This window comes from Protopterus annectens, chromosome 8.part1 (assembly GCF_019279795.1).
Source record: "Protopterus annectens isolate FY-2018-M chromosome 8.part1, PAN1.0, whole genome shotgun sequence".
Lineage (NCBI taxonomy): Eukaryota > Metazoa > Chordata > Ceratodontiformes > Protopteridae > Protopterus > Protopterus annectens.
In genome coordinates this window covers 113,199,461-113,222,905 of record NC_056742.1, presented here as the reverse complement: position 1 = coordinate 113,222,905, position 23,445 = coordinate 113,199,461, and the positions used below count along the sequence as shown (strand labels likewise).

The window sequence follows — 23,445 nt, the reverse complement described above, 5'->3', positions numbered from 1 at the left end:
TTACTGTAAGTAAGGCTAGCTTTCCGCCTAAGGGTGCTTCTAGTTGTTCCCTGGTAGGCGGTGCTAGAGCCAAGTCACTGTGATTGTCCTGTAGTCGTGGTGGTGGCTGTATCTGTGGCTGTACCTCGCTGGTTGTTAGCCTGCCACTGACGTCCCCTGTAGGCACCTCTGGATTGACCCCTGCCTCTTGAGCACCTATTCCTGCCTCTCTGAGCTCTGGAGGTGTCTGGAAAGGACCAATTCTTGGAGGGCCAATTCCTGCTAAACCTTGGAGGTTGGACCTGTAAGAAATCTTTGACTGTCTGGACAGATTTTGCCTTCTCTTCCATCTTCTTCAGCACCTGTTGTGCAGGAGAGCCAAACAAATTGATCTTGTCCATGGGAGCATCTAGTAGCTTTGATTTAACATGATCTGGTAAGGCCTGCTCTTTTAACCATGCATGTCTTCTGATCACTGTGCCAGTCATGGCTGATCTAAAGGAAGCCTCCAGTGCATCATAACCGCATTTTAAGGAATGGTTACTGACCTGCTGAATGTTATGTACCATTTCCTGAACAGATTTTTTGTCTAATGGTTCATCAGAAGACAGCTTTTTAGTTAACTGTTCTAACATAAATTCTTGATACTGGATCATGTGGAATTGACAGTTCAAGGCCCTAGCTGAAAGAGTAGCAGAAGTGTAAACTTTTTTACCCCATCTCTCTAAGGCCCTAGATTCCCTTGGGTCCCTGGGAGATAGTTTCGGGATCCGCAAAAGGGGCCTTATACAAATGATAATGTGTGTCCGGAACCCTGTAGTACCTATCGGGCTTAGCAGGGGCCGGAGGAAGAGAATCAGGAGCAGTACAAGCATCATTAAAAGCATCATCCACAACAGTAAGTACTGGAGGAATGGCTAAAGGCCTATGCTGTGGCAAATGCAAAAAGGTTCTAAGCCTTTTCCTAGAGTTTGAAAAATCCTGGCCCTGCCATTGAAATTGTTCCCTCATAGCATGCAAGGTTTCCCCAAAAGAAAGTTCCTCAGGCGGAGAGGCAGAAGGAATGGACTCTTCTGCATCAGAGTCCTCATAAGGAGAAAAGGGGGCCTCTGGAGGGTCTGAGTTATCTGATTCATCAGAGGAGCCATCTGAAGAAACTGGCTCAGGGGGCTCTACTCTAGTCCTCTTCTCTGGAGGTGGGTGAGAGGCCCTGTCTGGATGTGGTTGGGATCCCCGGATCAAAGAAATGAGATCCTCTGCTAGACTAAGCATTTGTGAACTAGAACTGGGCCTGTGAGAGGGGGTCTTAGCAGGCACAGTTTTGGTAGTTTTTGCTGCTTTAGCCCTGGCAAAGGCCTTAATCGACATGGATGCAGGAGGCCTAGCAGCTCCACGTGCAGGGGTAGAAATATCCAAAGGGATAGTATCTGATAAATCCTGTGAACCTGCAGGAGCAGGTGGGATTTCAGTAGCAGATTCAGCCAAGCTGGATGAGGCCTCGGTAAGTGGCAAGCTTTTGGCCGAAGGAAGAACCGTGGACTCTGTTTCAGCCGAAACCGAGACACTCGCGGTTGGCTTAACCGAGGTTTCAGCCGAAACCGTGGACCGCGAGTGTCGGTCCTTTTCCTTACGTTTTTTAGAAATTTGCGTAGTCGGAGTATCCGACGGCATAATGTAAGCAAAAGCGGAGCCGAAAACTCTTCAGCAAATTCAGACCGACGTCTAAGCGTTCATCGGTTGAAAGAAGCACAGGCTAGACAAGCTGCTACGTCGTGGTCTGGGCCTAAGCAAGGTAAGCAGTAAGAGTGGAAATCTTTATGAGGTATTTGTTTTCCACAATTTAAACAGTTATTCACTTTTTCTGACATCGGCTGAGGCAAGAAAGAGTCCCCAACGGGGTACTTAGCTTTTTAGAATTCTTCGGTAGCAGTAGAAGTATTCAGTAGTAGTAATCTCTGGTTCTGACCGACCGGCACTTGCGAACAGCTTCTGCTTCGGGCGCCACGCGGCAAGAAAGACTGAGGAAAATGGCGTCGGCTGATGCCTTTATACCCGAATAACTGCAGCTATGACGTCGGGTGAAGTGCGACACCAGCCGAGGCCAGACCCAGACTTTGGAATCCGGCCGACCGAAGGGCTGCCTGACGACAAGACAACCCATTTGTAAGGACTGCAGATGCATCCTTGAAGGACATCATAGCTGGTCTCACTACCCTCTTGTAGACCTTCCCTTTCACTCTTACTGGTACTCATCTGTCACAAATCACGCCTGACACTCTTCTCCACCCACTCCATCCTGCCTGTACTCTCTTCTTCACCTCTCTTCCACACTCACCATTACTCTGAACTGTTGATCCCTAGTACTTAAATTAATTCACCTTCACCACCTCTACTCCCTGCATCCTCACCATTCCTCTATCCTCCCTCTCATTCACACACATATATTCTGTCTTAGTCATGCTGACCTTCATTCCTCTTCCCTCTAGAGCATATCTCCACCTCTCCAGGGTCTCCTCCACCTGTTCCCTACTCTCACTACAGATCACAATGTCATCTGCAAATATCATAGTCCACAGGGACTCCTGTCTGATCTCGTCTGTCAACCTGTCCATCACCACTGCAAATAAGAAAGGGCTCAGGAATGTTCAGCAGTAAAATACTCAAATAATTCCTTTCTGATCTCCTTAGTCATAACCATATCAAACAGAAAGAAAGCTAATCTCTTAACACCAGAAACTTGTGGTCTAGTCAAAGAAACAAAAATATTTGAATCACTCAATAACAAATACATTTGCTCCAAGTAGAGTCTTGTCTAAGACCACAATACCATCCCCTTTTATCTGCTGGCCAGATTTTGATAGATGACCTCTCCTTTAATTCATGTAGAGCACGTTGTTCATCACCTATATTTACCTATTAAGAGCTCTTAATTTTAAAATACTAGTAATAGAAATAGAATCATTTAATCCTGGGAATACTGTGGCATTTAAAAATACTTGCCACCAATATTCTTTAGACTCTAATATAATATAACTAGGTAAATATAACTAGGTAAATATACGCGTATTTTCCAATGTGTTTTTTAATATATTTTTTAATATGTTTTTATTGTATTATCATACATCACTCACTATATATTTCTGAAGGCATTTTTATTCATTATAGGTTTCAAAAATATATATATATATTATATGTATTTTTAAGTATATATACAATATTTATTAGGATATATTTATACACGTATTAAATTATGTTAGGTTAGGAATATTAAATAAATTCACTATATCAGTTTATATTGTATATTATTATTGTAAGTATATTTTATGTAATAGGAAATATTTGTGTATATATATATATATATATATATATATATACATATATATATATATATATACATATATATATATATATATATATTGTATTAGCATTTGATTGAATAAGCATTTGATTGAATAATGAATTGGTTTATTGGATTATTGATTGCATCAGTAGTATTATAAATTGGCATAAGCAGCATTTTGAATTTGTCTGATGAAGGCAGGAGTAACACAGCCGAAAGCGCTTACCATTTTCTTGTTATAATAAATAGTGGAACCTACGGTTAGTTGTCCGTTCTTGCTTTTGTGCTACTGGACTATTTTCATATAGTTTTAAAAAAGAAGTTATGTACTCACCATAACGTTCCATGTTGGTAGTCCATCTCACCCTTCATTTTTACATATGGGTTCGGAGACAATCCTCGGCTCCGACTCGGCCGATTTACAAACTGGAAGATTTCTGGTTGGCTCGTGGCTAAGCATGTATCCCATGGTGCACCAGTACAATCCCCAGATCGTTTGCTGCTCACTAGAATAACAACCATAAAAACAACCAATACTAAAGGGTCTCCAACCAAGGGCAACCAAATTATTACTTCCAGATCTTCCAGTATGGGGGCAGGAGGGTTGGTAAAAATGAAGGGTGAGATGGACTACCAACATGGAAAGTTATGGTGAGTACATAACTTCTTTATGTTAGGTAGTCCGATCTCACCTTCATTTTTACATATGGGACAGCATGCCTAGCGGCTTATTCTTGGGTGGCTCATTGGAAAATACTCTTGAGCACCGTGGAATCAAAGGATGCTTTACCCTTGGATGTCAAATCCAATTTGTAATGTGTAATAAAAGTGTGAGGGGTAGCCCACGTAGCTGCTGCACAAATATTATCAAGTGGTACCCTGGGCTTGAAAGGCTGCAGAGGTAGACAGCGATCTGGTAGAATGAGCCTTGACCTTGTAGGGTAAGGGCTTGCCCTCTGAGCTATAGATAAAGGCTATACAACTGGAAATCCAAATAGATAGTGTCAATTTAGAAACTGGTAAGCCCAATCTAGAGTCAGAAAAGGAAATGAACAACTGATCCAACTTCCTGAAAGCCTTAGTCCTCTGTAGATAAAAACGTAGTTGTCTATGAACGTCTAGCTGATGAAAACGGTATTCAGCTGCATTACAGTGGTTAGGGAAGAAAACTGGGAGTTCTATTGATTGGTTTAAAGTAGCATTAGAACAAACTTTGGGAATAAAGGAGGGATTAGTACATAATGACACCCTGTCTTTGTGAAAAATAAAATACAGTGGCTTAATAGACAAGGCCTGAAGCTCTGATACCCCGTCTAACTGATGTGATAGCTACCAAAACCAAGGTCTTCCAAGACACAAATTTTAGAGAAGATGAGTGGGAAGGTTCAAAGGGTGGAGAAGTCAATTTGGACAACACAAAATTTAAATCCCAAGAAACCAATGGTTCTTGCAGAGGTGGACTCAGTAGAGTGGCCCCTTTCAAAAAGGTCTTGCATAGCTTATGAGACATTAAATTGGTATGTGGAAAACCTAAATGAAAATGAGAAATCGCCGCCAATTGTACTCTAATAGTGGCAGCGGCCGATCCTTGTTGAAAAAGCTCGCACAGAAAATCCAGAATCACAGGGATAGAGGCAGTGTATGGATCTACATTCATTCCCTGTGCCCAAATAGAAAATCTTTTCCATTTACTGCCATACAGCCTACTAGTTGCGGGTTTATGGGATGACACTGAAGATGATACCTCATGAAGCCTGACTATGGATGGAACTGGAGCAGCCATGCTGTCAATTTGAGGGTGTGGATTGAAAGGTGTGGCGAACCAGATATGTGAGTCAATAGATCTGGAGCTGGGTCCAGAATCCAACGATCGTCCAGGAGGAGAGGCTCGAGGAAGGGGAACCAGACCTGACGAGGCCAGTAAGGAGCAATGATGATCAACTTGCTTCCCAGCCGACTGGCTTTCTGAATCACTTTGGAAACGAGAGGGATTGGAGGAAAAGCATACAGAAGTCCCATGGGCCAATCGTGAGCCAGAGCGTCTCTAGGAGACTCCCCCGGAGGGAGAATGAGGGAAAAATAGCTGCTGCATTTGGTATTGACTGGGCTGGCAAAAAGGTTGCAGCAAGGCTGTCCCCATTTCCGGAAAATCTGATCCACTGTTTCCCGTTTCATAGACCCCTCATGAGGCATTCCCGGCTGAGCTTGTCGGCTATCATGTTGGTCATCCCTGGAATGTGCGATGCAACCAGAAAGCATTGGGAAGAATTCGCCCATTCCCAAACTCGCATGGCCTCTTGACAGAGTGGGTAAGATCAGGTACCGCCCTGTTTGTTGATATACCAAACCACCGACATGTTGTACGATTGTATCGCAATTGTCCCTAGAAGAAGAAGGTCTTGAAGTGCTTGCAATGCCAGAAGCACTGCCCTCATCTCCAGAACACTGATATGCAGATGAGCCTCGTGTTCCTGCCATGTGCCTTGGACAGTCCTGCCGAGATAATGCCCCCCCCCCCAATCTGGGAGGCATCCGTGGTCACAGTGGCAACGGGTTGGGCCGGAAAAAGGGGGCACCCGTGATCAGGTGATTGGGATCTATCCACCAACGAAGGTCCTTCTTGCATGATTCCATCAGCAGGGTAGGATGACTCAGTGGAAGAAATTGGAAGGACCACTGGGAAAACAGAAGCCACTGGAGAATTCTCATGTGTAACCTGGCTAATGGTACCAATAGAATTGTGGAAACCATAGTCCCAAGGAGCTGAAGAACCCACTTCGCTTTGACTTTTTGCAATGGGAGAAAGCGTTGAACTTGGGAGATTAAGTTTTGTGCCCTTTCGGTGGGGAGATGAGCTGTCATGTTCACTGTGTCTACCTCTGCCCCTATAAAAATCACAGACTGAGAGGGCAATAATGCAGATTTTTTCCAATTTATGGAGATCCCTAACTAAGCACAAAGCTGAGTTGTGGCGTCCCTGTTTTGAATGAGTAGATGCCTGGTGGGGGCGGTCAGGAGCCAGTTGGCCAAATACAGAAACACCTGGAATCCTGACGTCTCAAGTGAGTTGTCACTACTGCCATGCATTTGGTGAACACCCTGGGGGCTGGGGTGAGACCACAGGGCAGAGCATGAAACTGATAGTGACTGGCTCCCAGCCGGAAGTGTAGATGGCTTCTGGACGCCTTGTCCATTTTTATGTGGCAATACGCGTCCTGAAGATCCAGACAGCACATCCAAAGGTCTTTCCCTAACAACGGGAGTATAGACTGCAGTGTTACCATCCAAAACTTGTCCTTCTTCACCGATTCGTTCAATCTGCTAGGGTCCAACATTGGCCTCCAATCTCCGGTTCATTTTGGAACTAAAAAATACCTGGAGTAAATTCCGGATCCTATCTGGTCTGCTGGGACGGGCTGGATGACTCTTTTTGCGAGCAACTTGTTGATCTCCACAGTTGCCTGATCCCTGAGATTGGGTGGGACATATGGGATCTTTTTGGGAACAAACGGTGATAGGGAAAAGGGTATGATATAGCCTCTGGTAACAACTCTTTGTACCCACTTGTCTTGGGTGATACTTAGTCAGGCTTCTTGGTACAAAGAAATGCGACCTCCGACCGGCCCCAGAGAAGCGCTGTCGGGCTCCACATCAGGAGTGCTGATAAGGCCGTCCTCGAAATAAATCACGGCCTTGTTGATATTGTGGACCGCCCCTGCCTCTAGGGCGATGTCTGCCATTTCCTTCTCCTTTGCCTCTGAAGGAGGAGTCACCCTGTGTGTCAGGAAAGACCGTCTGGGACTTCTTGAACAACATTTTACCACCCATTTGACCCTTGGGGTATGGTCTGGAAGGGACAGTAAAATGCACTCCCATGGCAGAGAGTGTCTTTCCTTCTTGCTCACACCGAGTGAGTGTATCCTTCACCTACTTTGGAACCAAACAATGAGGAACCATCAAACTGGGCGTTGGTGTAAGTAGACTTGAATGGTTCTGCAAAATTACATAAACGCATCCAGAAGTGGCGCCTCAAGGCAACTCCAGAACCCGCTGCTCTACTCGCTCCATCTGCAGCATAAGATACAAGTCGCATGTAGGAGTTAACCACAGAATGTAAGGTGGACAACTGAGTAGAAATTTTGTCAGGAACTCCCTCAGTACACGCACCTTGTATGAAATCTCCTAACTCCTTGAGGAGATCCCTCTGCAACCTCGTGAAGTGCGTGAGATAGTTCAATGATCGAAGGGTAAAAGCCGCTGAACTAAAAATACGCTTCCCAAATTTGTCCATCTGCTGAGACTCCTTGTTTGGCAGATGAACAAATGAGGTCATCTCCGCTAACTCCTTCTTCGTGGCCGCCGCCACCACCATGGCATCTATGGGAACACCCTTGGACAAGAACTCTACCAGGAGGGGCAGTCAAGAACTTATTTGGTCTCCTGGGGACTGGCTCCACGGTGTCAAGAGTATCCCGCACCTTTCGACTGACTAGATCCATTAGTTCGTCAAAAGGTGGAGACACCCATGGGGCAGAAGGTTGAGACCCGAAAGGCTTCAGGTACACAGACTCCTCATCAGAAGGGTTAATAGGGGGCCAGTCTCACCTCTGCCTAAGGATCTCTAAAATGCCCACAAAGGAGATATCATTAGAGGACGACTTGGGGGACCCTTCCGACTCCTCGAGGTCAGTGTCTGATGTCAAAGACTCATTCTGGGAGTCAATATGTTTCCTCTACATAACCTCTTCCGGGGAGGCTCCTCGGAAGAGTGGGGGCCAACAGCCAGTGGCTCCTGAGGCTGCGGGTCTCTGCTGTCTCCAGAGAGAGTAGGGGCTGAGACTGAAGTGGGTGCTTTCGGGGCAAGAGTGCTGGTGCCAGTGGTAACTGCTGGAGAATGAGACAGCATGCTCCTCATCACCTCAAACGCTGACCTCTCCGGCTCAGAAGACTTCTTCAGGTTGGCACCAGAGCCAGAGCTGTCGGCTCCGAGATCGATGCAAGGTCCGAGCTCATCCTGGCCGAAGCACCGAGAGGAAGGCTCGGAACCGAAGATCAATTCCAACCCTCCCTGTCTGTGCCGACAGGAGAGCTTCGGGCCCTGGACACAATGGATGGTACTGAGCGTGTCGGAGCCGAACCCAGCTCCAAGGCAGCAACACGGTGATTTGGGGCCGGCATTTCCTCCGTTGGCACCAAGCACTCCGGCTCCGAAAGGCCAGTATGGCTTGGAGGAAGAATAGCAGACAAGGGCAAAGCTGGGTCACGTGGCTCCAGAGCTGACTGGGCCAGAGCCAACAATAATTTTGGCAAGGCAGATGACTTCAGGAGTCTCAGCACTACCCTCTCCACATCTTCTTCTGAAAGGGTCCTGGAAGACATAGTTGGGGATCTAGACCTGGGGGGCACTGGAGACCTAATTGTTATGGACACTGGTAGAGAAGCTACATTCTGGCTCAGAGTAGCAGTCAACTGCTGTATCAATTGTTTCAGAGATCGGTTCTAAAACCCCTGTAACTGACTCTGACACCACCATGATATTCTCCTTCGAGGAGGCAGATTTTGATTGTCTTGATTGTTTAGGAGGTGGCTCCGAGACACCAGCCGGTGCCGGAGAAGGCATTTTTGAGGCTCTTGATTTCCCAGACTTAGAAGAAGCCAAAGAGCTGGATAGTGCTTCCTCATAGCATGGTTTCAATAGACCCTTGAGTATGAATGTGTTCTTCCTCTCCTGTAAAACTCTAGGAGAGAAAGCATGGCAGAACAAACACAACTCCAGTAAGTGGATGGCCCCTAGGCAGTAAACACAGCTACTGTGGCCATCCGTTAAGGACATCTTTTGGGAGCATTTCATACACTTTTTGAATCCCGAGGGTTTATGCTCCTTACTTTCCTTAGAGACACACACACACACACACACACACACACACACACACACACACACACACACACACACACACACACACACACACACACACACACACTCCAGTGAGAAAGGAAAGGAGGACTAGGTCCTCTATCTAAAATAGGCCTAGCCCTCAGAAGGAATTACACGAGGACTAGGTCCTCTATCTTACATGGGCCTAGCTCGGTGTAGTGAAACTGGGTTTTCTAACTTAAACAGACCCGAAAGAAAAGCTCAAGCACACAATTGAAACTGTAAATGACACAATAACTTTCTATTCTTAAGAAACAGATAATAAACTTGCAATTCTATTAACTTCACAAGCGGATCCCCGCCAAAAACAATGTCCAAATAGCAGAAAACTAACTGCTAACGGTGACCAAAAAAGGTCAGAATAACAACCAAGACAACAGGAGCCCCTGTTTCCTAAGAGCGGAAAACCGCCAAAAACTCTACCTAAACCAAATAATGCGCAACAGCGCCCAAACTTAACTGGCACACAGGATACCAATAAACAACTAGAAAACTAAGTTGCACTCAAAAAAGGCATGTAAAGCAACTGCCTGATATATTAGCAATACTAAATATACAATAATAAAGCACTAAACATGATACAATATGAAGTAAAGCACAACCGAACTCGTCGACGCAGCAAACGAGATCTGAGGATTGTACTGGTGCACCATGGGATACCTGCTTAGCCACGAGCCAACCAGAAGTCTTCTAGCTTGTAAATCGGCCGAGTCAGAGCAGAGGATCAACTCCGAACCCATATGTAAAAATGAAGGTGAGATCGGACTACCTAACATTCAGTAACAATATCAGTTAAATCGGATTTCTGCGCAGGAATAAAGGATAAACCTTTATTCAACAGCTTACACTGATCTGAAGTTAAAAAAAACAAAGACAAATTTAACACTAATTATGATGAGACTCATCCTATATTATTGAAACAACAAGAACTGAATCTCCAGCTTGGTTTTGATTATATGAGCCTTCTTGTGGATTACTTTACGCCTACTGAAGAAGCACTTCTGAGAAACATTAAATCTTTACATTTTTATTAATAAGACTTATACATCAGAGGTAATTGGTGATCAGATTGAATTACTCTGAGAATCTGTTGCCCTATGATAGGAGGTTACACACACTTAAAAATGAAAAAAATTTGCAGTGTGGTTTAAATGACCAACAAAGTAAAAGGAAAAAAAGTTTACGCCTAGTTGTGGACACCATGGACACTATTCTTAGGGATATAAAAAACTTCTTGAATGATGTATTTTTTGCAACCCATAATATCAGGAAAGAGAAGCATCTGTTTTTGTGACTCGATGTTGCCTTGTTGTTTACAGTGATTCCTAATGAATGGGGTATAGACAATGTTATATCTATTTTAATGAGAGGCAACATTTTTTCCAGTGATAAAAGACTGAGATGACTTGTTCCCTTTTGGAATTGATTCTTGATAACAATGTGTTTATTTTTAATGATGAGTTTTATTTGCAAAAGGTTGGTGTGGAGATTGGCACAGATTGTGCCAATTCCTATGCCAACCTAGTGCTTGCACAATGGGAATTTGATTGTGTGCTACGTAAGAACTGTTTTTGTGAACATATAGTTTGTTATAAGCGCTTTGTGGATGTTGTTTTTTTCTATGGAATGGGTCACCTGAATTGCTGCATGAGTTTATTGTGTATTTGCACTCCACCACCTCTTTTTGAAATTTAGTTATGTTTACTCCAGTGAGTCTACTGATTTTTTAGATGAGACTGTTACCTGGGAATTTTAGGACTGCGGTGTTTAAAAAGACAATATCCAAAAACAGCGTTCGCAGCAACAAGTAATCAAAAACCAAACAGCAACAGCTAACGCCACTGGCTATATGAATCTTGAGAAACCGGTAACTCCTTCTTTAAATGTAACACCAAGGTAACATCCAACAAACAAAAGCAGCAGCCCTCTAATAGTAGAACTCCACACTTTATTCAAACACGAAACATACACTAGCAACGGTTAAGCGCTTTCACCTGTACACAACACAGGCTTCATCAGAACTGACTTACATTTTGATTTGGCTCAATTTAAATTACTTTTTTGGCGCCAAACAGAGCTCACAGATTTAAAGACACAATGTAACCAAAATAATATATCTTATGTTGCTAAATTTCATAAAAGCTGATCAATTCATTCAATAAGTCTTAAACTAAAATAAAATAATAAACCTATATAAATATTAAGTAAATTAATATAAATATTTCACTCAGATGCATATCTTAATACTAACAAAATCAATAATATATATATTAAATATGTTAAAAAATGTTAAAAAAAATATATATAAACAATATAATAAGCTATATGTAAATAAATATAAATAGTATATAAAGTAACTATATAATTAATTATTAATATATGCAAATACATAAAAAAATAAATATTAATATTTGCAAATACATAAAAATTATCACACAGTTTAAAATATTTAAAATATGCTTAAAATATATTTAAAATATATATTAAAGTGTATATGTGAGATAACTTACATAAGTAGAGGTTTGATTGAAATATTATCATTCAGACTGGGAGTAGAAGAGGCATCCGTGAATAATTGCCACCACATTTCACGGTAAGATAAGTGCCCTTTACTATCACCTCCCCTAGGGTCTGGTTTAATAATATCTATGATACCAAATGTGAACTGATGATCAGAACCATACTGGTTAATATGTCTATACAAAGCATTCTTTTCATCTCCCTTTTTTATACAATACATATGGTCATAGATACGTTTATTAAACTGCCTCTCAGTTTTCCCAGTATAGAAAGCTGAACATTTTACACATAATGCAATGTAAACCACAAACTTTGTTTTACAATTTTCATGTCTAAATTTAATATAAGACCTAGATATATTATCTAACCTCACTACTTCATCGGTGTTAATCAAATAACACCTGTTACAACTACTGCATTTGTGTGTATGTGTAGCTTTATTGCTTATTGAAATTGGTCCTTTTTCTAAAATACTTTTTATATTGGGACCCATTTTATTAACAAAATAAGGCTTGTTGCCAACTATATCAGACACATATGTATATGTCTGAATAATATTCCAATTTTTATTTAAAATCTCTTTAACCTTATATATATATATGTGGCCCATATTCCAATATACATGCTCTACTTAAATCAGTAGACTTAGGGGTACAATTAAATATTCCATTGCTATTGCCAGGATTTCTGTATGATACACCTAATAATGGGATATATTTGGTCCCCCATCCCTTGACTACTTGTTTTTTTTACTTTATCCATCATTTTCTTATCATAACCTCTATCTTTAAATAACTTGGTTATATATGTTACTTCCTTAAATCATTCTTAATGCTCAGACTAATCGTCCCTTATATATATTTCTCATCAAACTTTTAGGATGATTACTAGAAAATTCTAGATAACTATTAGAGAAGGTGGATTTTCTGTGTATTCGTGATGAAAATTGAGCATTGTCTTTATATATATAAAAGTATCTAAATAAGCTAGACCTGTCTGACTATGAGAATCATTGAATTTAAGAAATGTGCTGCTCAAATTGATGCAATCTAAAAATTGATCTAAACTCTTTTCATTACCTTGCCATAAAATATAAATATCGTCCAGAAACCGACAGTAATACTTAATATTTTTATAATATTCACTATAAAAGATAATCGATTCTTCCCAGTCAAGCATGACTAAGTTGGCAAACACTGGGGCGCAAGCAGCACCCATTGCAACGCCTCTCTTCTGTCTAAAAATTTCCCCTTCAAAGTAGATAAAATTGTAGTCATGTACTATACTCATCATCTCCATGATGAGACCAATCTTGTCCCATTCGTATTCAACATATTTCCTCATACTTCGAACAAATGCTTCAAGATCCTCATCTTTCGGAATACAAGATTACATCAATAGTAACAAATCTTACACTTTCATTAAAGGCATCTGTGGGATATTGAGACAAAAACTCCCAAGAGTCTTTCACTAAATGAGGAATTTTTTCATACACTGATTTTAACATAGTATCGATAGCCACCCCTAAAGGAAATGTTTTAGATCTACTGCCAGAGACAATAGGTCTAAATGGTGGATCCTTGATACTCTTATGAATCTTTGGTATACCTACTAAGGTTGCTATCACTGGATGTTCTACTCTTAAATAATTATAAGTATCCATAGTGATACGTTTGTCGATTAAAAATTCTTCAATATGTGAATTAATCCTCCTATATGCTAAATTCACTTAATTTAAAGATGCCACTTCATAATTATCTGTGGAATGTAATATATCCGAAATCTTAGAAGAATAAGTCAACTGATCGTACAAAACAATACCCCCTCTTTTATCTGGTTTTATTACTCGAATTGTTCTATCATTTCTTAACTCATTTAAAATTTTTTGTTCATCGTCAGATAAGTTGCTTTTAATTTTTTTACCCCTAAGAGTATTATTCAACTGATACAGTTGTTTAGTTACAAATTTCTCAAATACTCCTATAGTAGGATGATTAACTGGTATGAATGTACTCTTCTTTTTCAAGGTGCTAGGACCATTATAAATATTCTGTCCATTCACTTCCTTGTTGTTGAACATAACAGCTAAATTTAATTTCCTAGTATATAATTTAACTTGACTAATATTATCTACCCGTTTAAAATTAGTAGTAGGAATATGTTTTAATCTTTTAGAAAACAAATTAAAATGGGATATATTTAATTCTACATCCGTATAGTTGTAAATACTGAAATGCTTGTAACTATTAACTCCTACCGTAGTACAATTTGATCTACTATCTGTGATTTCATCTTCTCTCATAGAATTATTTTCTGTATTCTCTTTGATCAGTAGTACACAGTTCTTAATCAATGATATGGTTGGAATTTTTTCCAATTCCCTCCCCATTTCCAATCTCGTCTTGCCTGTTTGTTCTTCCAAAAATGTGAATTCCGCTCAGTCTGATCGACCACATCCCTTTTTTCATAATTATTATGATCTTGCCTATCCTGCATGTTATAATTCCATCGATATGCGGTACCATTTTTATATTGTTGAATATCTCTCTTCATTTTGTTGCTCTTCCTCTCAAAAGCTTTTTTAGCATTAGATTCAGCCACATTAAATTTTGTATATAATCTCTCCCACTGTGCAAATCATAAATCTTTTAAAATCACTTCATTTAATTTTCCAACTTCTTGCATACTCTTAATTAATTTTTCATCATTAAATTTTATCAACAATTTCATATAACTTATACCACAACTATCAAAAAACAAATTAAAATCATTCATAGTGTTGTCATTGATATCAATTCCCATAGGGTACTTAAAAAACCTTAAGCCCTTGGGTATAATATTAGATTTAATACATTTACTTAGATATGCAGTCTAATTTCAATTAATTGATCAGATTAAGTTTCTTTCCAAACATATAAATAATGTCCTTTAATGATCCTTTAGGTACTACATTGTCTAATACATCATCATGCACTTTATCCTGGTCAAATTCACAGTCCTTGTTTAAAAATAATCTCAACTTATTCATACTACCACTTTTGTCAGTATTGTCCATTTGAAAACTGTTTTTTTCAGTCCCAGTGTCAGTCACAGTATGGGCATAGAAGGAGTTACCGGTTTCTCAAGATTCATATAGCCAGTGACGTTAGCTGTCGCTGTTTGGTGTTTTAAAGAAATGCAATAAAAATTCAGTGTTGCATAAGACAAGCTTGCATCCTGGCACATACCTAGGAATGTAGTGAAGGGACAAGTTCTGAGGATTATGAGGCTACACACACTGATTTAGCTATGAAACAAGCACTGCTACAGTTAAAGAAAAAATTTATTGAAAGGTGTTATGATGTGAAAGACCTAGATGACTGTATAAACAGTGTTAAGATTTGGAAAACAGACTATAGGGAGACCATATTTTTCTAATGGCCCTAAACATCTCATATATACAAGACCGACACATATTACCAAGCAGTGATGTTAGATTAACTTTAACTTATTCTAGTAATGTGAACATGATCTGTGATACAGTAAAGAAAAATTGGGCAATTGTATGTGTAGATGACAAGCTTAAACAAACTATAAGTGAAAAACCTTTAATCAGTTTTAGAAATAGCATGCCCCTTAAGCGATAACTCTGTTATAAGAATACCAAGGAGGACTATGCACCATTATCCCAGCATGTAGCACTGTTTAACAGGTCTGAAGAAGCAGTTTGACGACAGTGAAAGCACTTACCTTGTATTCTTGGTTGTTTTATTTTTTATTAAAAGTTTTGGTTTTATTTGAGCCATGGTGATCATTTTTTTATGCAACTTTCACAATTAGTCAGAACAAACTAACATTGCCTGACAATTCAGTTTTTTGGGAAAAAAGGTGCAAGTATACACTTGTTTTCCTTCCAAACTTACAAACATTCCCATCCTTATCAGAAAGCGTAGGACTGGAATTAACTGTTTAGCAGCAGTAGGATCAATCAAAGCTATAGCTGTTGGGTCAAGTTTAGGAATAGTGCACAAAAACTTAAAAGACTGAGGAACTTTACATGTCCTAGCTGCCTTTTTAGGTGTAACTGGCTGACTTGTAGGAAAATTGCAGGCAGTAACACACACACACCCTCTAAAGCACACAGAACAGGAAGAATCAGTTTAGTTTCTGGAAATTCCTTCTATAACAACTCAGTATTTTCTGAGGGACTGAGAAACCCTGGTGTTCTTCCCCTAAAATACTGGCACATTGCACCAATAGTCTCAGAGAAAGAGAACCCCCGCCCTCCCCTCACGGGGAGAATTAGAAACTGATCTCTCCCCTCAAGAGTCTGAATCAGAACTCTGAGGAGAAAACTTATCTGTCCCTTCATCTTGCTGTTAAGATTCAAAATCTTGAACCTCTCCAGGAAAGAGGTAACCCTCTTTCTTTTACCCAAAACTACTTTATAAGAATAACAGCCTGAACTAAACCTTTAGCCAGACCCAGTAAACTACTCCTTTCTAAGGATATATGAGGAGGAGCAGACACATGCTTAATTTTGGGTTTCTTTTTGTGAGTAAAAAATGGGGCCGACTGTGTTATTAATAGCAAAAACATCCTCCCCAGGGATGGTCACAGCATTCTGACACAACAGGGAAGCCTTTCTTGTTCCTTCTTCCAGGACTGACAAGAGTGGCTTTCCCTTGTCCACTGATGTGTTCCCAACAGCTGTACAGGACGTGTCTAACCCTCAAGTCCACAGTGTCTGTCGGTAATACACCAGAGACAGATCCGTAGTAAAGGATGAGTGGTCTAGGGTACAACAAATGGCCACAGCAAAGTCATCCACTTGTGACCGAGGCAAATTGCTAGCTGTTGTGATGGCAAAGGCCGCTCATTTAACTTTTTCTTTTTGTGGTTGGAAGAAGGACAGACTGTGGGACAGGTAGTTTGTTCCATGATGAAGCCAAAAACAGTGCCTCTTTCTCAGGGATGACAAGCAGCAAATGCTGGTAAAAACTACAAGTCTTTAAAAGTCACTTTTTTCAAAGACAAACACAGTAAAAAGCACTTTAAAACACTTAGCCAGCCCCCCAGAAGTAAAATGAACAAAGAAAAAATGTTTTTCAGTTACTTTACAAAAGTTTTAAACTAATACAAACAGGGTGCTCCTATTTAAAAGTACGATACAGTCTAGTAACTGTGTGTTAAAACAAAATTACCTACTTCAAACTAACTTCTCTGAAGAGGAAACTGATAAATCACAAACACTGTTTAGGAAATGGAAGTTTTTTCCCCCAAATAATATTTATCAACCGAGCAAAGGAACAGCATAAAACCGACCTTCAATCATCAAAAGAGTTACAGGAGTGGACTCTTTGGAAGCAGTAAAGCTCTGAAGGGCTTGGTGCTCAAACTCTTCTTTTAGTCAGCTCAGCTCAAGCTGCCTGATAGTTTGGGTGTGTGGAAAGTGTCCTGAAGCTTTGGAAGTGGCTGGCTGTTGTATCCTTGACATTATATAACCCATACAGCTAAGGTTACTGCAGCAGTGATCAATATGAGGAATCAATGAATCCACACACACACACACACACACACACACACACACACACACACACACTTGGTGAATATTTTGATGGTATGGAGAAAAGCAGTGAAACTAACGTGGAAGCCCTCACCCGAAAATGAAAAATACAGTACTCACTATATCAGACGATGTAGGAGAGGGTCTTGGTCAGTATGTAACAACTGGGATCTCTCTCTCTCTCCCAGTAGCTATCTTTTAACAATTCTTCAAAAGCATCCATCACCCATGATGGCAGACACCATTGTTAATTAACTGCCAGTCTGGGAGTGTATACCTAATCTTGTTCTGAGCCTGATGGGGCTATGGACAAGTTGCACCAGAAAGATAAACATAAAAGTGGAAAACTACAAATTTATAATACTTACATGCACAAAAAACATCCAAAGTTGGTGATGTAACCTCTAATAAGAGGGTTGGCTTAAGAACAAACAGGTAGGCTATATAGATGGCCTTTCCAAAGATGATCTGATATGATGGGTACTTACCTTATCTGTTACAGCCTACTTCAGTGCCTTCAAGATTGGGTAATAGGTGAAGAATCTAAAGCAATGTTTACAGGGGGGACAAAAGGCAGAGAAAGAAAGAGAAACAGCCCAAGATGGTCATGGCTCAGAAGCCTGAATCCTGAAGTGAACAGAAGACAAAGGTAAAATATAATACGCAATTATGTGACAAAAGGATGATATTTAAACTGTTGATTTTTACCACTTGCTGATGCAATGTACTCATCACATGTGCTGTGATTTGGCCATTACACCAGCACAAAATGCTGCCAAGTTGACACAGGAGGAAGTTAGTATTGGGATTAAAATATTTCACCATACAATTTAATACAAAGAGCAATTCATCTTTCACTGCAGGTTGCCTGTTTTTATGCATGGGCAGCTGAACTAGACAAATGCATCGATCTGATAATTATGTTGATCTCAGGAAGCCCAGCTGGTTTTGGGCAAAAGTGCTCACAAACTACTGCCTATAAGGATTTTTTTCGTAGCAAAATTTTGGAGGAAGGAAGAAGAAAGAAATTACTCCCTTGGAAATCTCTCTCAAAAGGGATTGATCCTTAAGGTACGAAAATGGCTCTTCAGTGTGATTGCCTAAATTTCCTCTATAAGCAGATTTTCCTTTTGAACTGTACTACCTTCCTCTGCAGTAACAAAAAAAAAACAAAAAAACATTCAGACTGAATTATACTTTAATCATAGTCACCAACCTGCCTAACCCCTGGGTAAATGAAAGGTACATCAAAAATGAGTGGTTAGACACAAACAGTGTTTAAAAGGGCACCATGTTTTACCTGGGCATAGGCACTTTGGGTCACTTTCTTCAAGTCATCTTGGGCTCCAGTAGTGATGCGTCCAAAAAATATTTGCTCTGCTACTCGTCCACCAAGCATCATGCACATCCGGTGAAAAAGCTGCTCTCGAGTGTAGAGGTACTGCTCCTTAGGTAAATACTGTGCATACCCCAGTCCCTTTCCTCGGGGAATTATCGAAACCTGATGATTTTCACAAACACAGACTCAACATAACAAGAAAAATTTCAACTGAATCAGATGAACTCGTTTTAACACAATGTAACCTATACTAGATGCAGGAAAATATTTATCAGTGTTAGGATATTTATCATCAACCTCATGTCCTCTTTAAAGTCAGGAATTTTTCCCCAAAAAAGCAATGATGAAATAAGGACAGTTCAACTAATTAAAAGGAAATACACAAATGCGTGAATATACATAAATATACATGCACACATACTGCAGTCTCCAGTATTAAAAGTACATTACAAGCAATAGACATCAGTTTATGACGAGCAAAAAAAAAAAAGATCAGTGGTAAACTGCTCACTCGTGCAAGAAAAATGCATACTTGCAAAACAAAATTTAATAAATCATATACTTGAGTCTCCGACAGGAAAATCCATCCATAACTATAGGAATGAGAGACTAGTGAGGTGCAATGGGATGCAAGAATATGGTAAGCATTCAAAGCAAATATATTTCCTCACAGATCAGCAGATGTAGTAAGTGCTTATCTATTATACCCTACTTTTAAAACCGTTGTCAGTTTTGTTCAGATACTGTTAGAAACATTAAAATGTAAAAGAGTTTCTGAAGATGAAAGATTTGTAGTTCTTCCCACCAATACCACCACCTTAAGTGTTACATCCAGCAAGGATGTATAACAATTGTTAGGACTGGTAAATCAACATAAATGAATACCTGATAAACAACTGTTAAGTAATAAATTAAACTGCCAACTGTTAATTTTTTTTGTCAAATTAACTGCTTTATAATCTTTTTTTATGTGTTGCAGATTATTTCACTGACAGTTTCATAAACACAACGTATCAAAAAGACAGACTTCCAACCACTAATGGAAACTGGTGATGATATTGTTGGTTCACACACGTGAATGTCCCATGCCCTGTCCAAAATAATGCAACACCAAAATTAATCATAAAAAACGCTTTCTAAATGTACAGAGATGTGACTGCACACCTGAAGCTGCATCCTACTTTACAGTTACTTTTTACTGCAGACCCACATAAAAGCATTTTAAGTATCTTCCTTCCTTCTCTGTGAGGGACCGGATTGATTATCTGGCACTAACATTAGTTCATGACAATTGTGCTCTTCACCAAAGCAATAGAGGCAGAGTTGGTTAGGGTCTTAGTTTGTGATTTGGCGACTGCAGTAACAGATGCTTTGCCAAAGTAACAAGTGCATAAACTTTCCTACAATGAATGTTAGGAATGAGTGATGAACCATACGAGTGGCAGAAAACAGCAGAGGAACAAAGAATGCTCTGCTAATCTGATGAATGATGTCATTGGCATAGGTAGTAGGGGTACACAACCCTGAAAAGAGGGTTGAAAGAAGAAGTTTATCAAAATAGGTTTAAACGAGTAGGCTATCCCAATATTTGCCCAGTGCAGACAACTTTCAACATTAGATTAATAGCCACAAACTCATCACTATCAACTGATTTGACAGGAGTTCTGCAGTGAATAGCTGTTGTAATATCTTCTTCTAACATCTCAATCCAGCATATTCCTGAATTTTCTCTTGTTCCTGTGCTCAAGAATGTGTACACCTCAGAGTTCCAAGATGGCTGCACAGTGAGTAACAGTTTGTTTTCAGCTCTCCCAGTGTGAAAACAGAAACTTAGCAGAGAAGTCCATTAGAGCTTTGTTTATGAGTGAATTTCAGTAACTGGCTAGTAAGTACACTGCCTGGATGCCAATAAAAAAAAATGCAGAAGACCTGGAAACAATCAGCTACAAAAAGCGAATTAGAAGCACTGAGTAGGGAGAGTTCTGCAGCTGCTCAGCAAAAAATAATGCAACCTTCAGACATGACTTCCAATAACCTACAGGATGATACAAGACAACTGCATACAGACCTGGTTAAAATAAACAAAACACTGATGCATGTTGGAGAGAAGGAAGGGAGCATGAGAGTTGACTAGAAGAACCGACAGCATGCTGGAAATGAAGCAGAGACAAGATCTGAGTGATGGAGAAGAGCAGTAATATAATCAGTAACAATGTGGGATTACAAAGTATTAATTATATTTGCGAAATATGATAGCACAAGAAAATCTGGAAACATTGGATTTATTCAAAATTTGTTTGATGAGTGGGGTAACTCAAGTATATGCCCTACTTCATGTCACTAATGTTCGGAAAAATGTTTTGGGAAGGGGAAGAAAAGGGAGAATGCTAAGTAAAGAAAACACCTTTTCTCAACAGTATTGTATCTGTGCTGCATGGTATTCTTTGCATGCTATTTTTGGGTGTAATGGGGATTGTAAACAGGTGTTTTTATTTTTCTCCCCTCTTCTATTTACTTCTTTTGTGCAGTTTTGAGGAACACAGGCAATGTAATGATTAACAGAAAACAAACAAAGGAAAACTGGAGCCTGGTTAAGGGGGCATGACAGAGTTCAAATTGATGTGCTTCTTTTTCATTCTTGCATGGGAAAATGACTGATTAAGGACCTTTGTTTTAAAACAGAGGGCAAGTAAATGAAAAAAAGAATATTGAACATTATAAGGTAGCTTTTCTAGCCCTTGCAAATATGTATCCTAAATTGCATTTCTGCAGCATGTCTCCATGGAGACCATCTAGTAAAGAGAAGAGAAAAAAACAATCCCAAAAAGGTAAAAAACTAGTAACAAAAATGAACACAACCCAAAAGGCAGGATAACTCAACTTTGGCTAAAGTGTATTAAATTGTTTTACTGCACAAACACAAAATAAGCGACTAAGCGCTTTCACCAAAAATAACTTGGCTTCTTCAGTCTCGTTCCAATAGCATTAAATGCTGATTTAAATACAATATGTTACAAACAAATCATACCAATCACAAATAATTACATCAAAATCCCTCCCCTTAAATCACAAGCAAGTTAAGCTTCTAAAAGATGTATATGCAATAGCAATAAATGATTATGTTTTACAAAAATAAAAAATGCAGACACTACACTTTCTCTAAAATAACTAGTTCAACACTTTAGAACTAAAACCAAAGACATACCTATTCATAAAGTAAGTTTTTTTGTTGATGTTCAAGCTGTGATGCCTACTGATGGTTAAAATGGTTAAACTATTATACAATTCTGTGCCTTAACAATATTGGGTATATCCTATAACATATTAGCTCTTTGTTTTAACACTGGAAGAAACGCTATACTATCGTTTAATCCCGGTGAACAGGTGGCATTGAGTCTTAACTGACATAACCATTCCTTATTCCCCACTATTAGTTTGTAGTCACCTCCCCTCTCATTAGGAAAGACCCTGTCTATGATAAAAAGGATAAATTATTTGAAATTAGGGCAAACTCTGTTGTGGGTATATAAAGCATTGTGTACATTTTTCATCTTCATAGTCCTAAGGTGTTCGGCTATCCTATCCCTCAGCCTACGTATAGTTTTGCCCATGTAAAATCCTTGGCAACTAACAGGTAGTGACATACACCAATATGTTTGTATTACAACTACACTTAACTGGGCATGAAAGAGCCAAGTCCTATCCTTGTATAAAAACATAAGGTCCATCATTGATGAATTTGCAGTATCTACATGCCCCACATTTATACATGATAGACTTGTTTCTTGTTTTTTTGTCCCTCAAGGATGTCCTTGATACTTCTGCCTCTACTAAACACAATCCTTGGTGTAGGGCCTAAAATTTATTTTGTTTGTTCAGTCATAGTAATCTGCCAAAATGTATTAATGGCAATAATGATAGATGAAGTTACATGATTGAACCTTAAAACTGATGCTTCAAAACTTTTAGTATGCTTAGCTGCTAATATATTTCCCTCTTCAGAAATTAAGATGGGCTGGAATGTCGTAGTTCTTTTCTTCATCACTTCCTGCTTAACATTCAACAATAATTTCAAAGGATACCCCCCCTTTGCAAAAACATCCCTATTCACATGTACAGTTCTTCCCTAAACTTGTCATTAATCACTAGGCGAGAAAGTCTGACCATTTGGCCTTTGATTATACCTTTCCTTTGGTGGTAGGGATGACAGCTATCAAAATGTAATAGGGAGTTTGAGAAAGTTATCAAAATGTAATAGGGAGTTAAAAAAAGGTGAGAGAATGATGCACAAATTGATGACATGGATTGGGACCCACCTCATGATGAGATGAACAATAAAAATGCCCTAACTGTGAACTGTGACTGTTTTTTTAGATGAGAACCCCAGGTTCGGAGGTCAGAGCGGTTGATGAACAGGAGGGAGGGGGACCCACGGCATAATCAGAAAGTACAGTTGTGTACACTTGCCATAAATGTAGATGTTCAAGTGTATTCAATGTTGCAGTCATCACACTAGGGTTATCTGCCTGCAGGTAGTCCTCTGTCGGCCAGAATACCAGAGACTTAGTATTTCTGCGTCGGATACTGTCGCTTCTTCCATCTGCGGTGGTGGTGCTGCGGTAGCATTGTCACCTCACAGTAAGATGTTGTCCTGTTCGATTCTCAGCTACAGTGTCTTCTGTGTGGAAACATGTTTGAATGGGTGCACCTTCGTTGAAGGTTGTGCATCAGGGCCGGCAACTCGGCATGTAAAAATCTACTGCCAATCATTAGCGGACCGGAGTTCC

The 23,445-nt window shown here is 39.8% G+C and overlaps 1 protein-coding gene across 1 annotated transcript in view; it reads right to left on the bottom strand.

The window, feature by feature from the left end:
• LOC122810226 (AFG3-like protein 1) overlaps window positions 1-23,445 on the bottom strand; it is a 1,103,851-nt gene that overhangs the window by 146,649 nt on the left and 933,757 nt on the right. Inside the window, exon 15 of the mRNA XM_044081735.1 lies at window positions 18,620-18,820. Coding sequence (XP_043937670.1) covers window positions 18,620-18,820 — 201 coding nt within the window. The remainder of the gene's footprint in view (window positions 1-18,619; window positions 18,821-23,445) is intronic.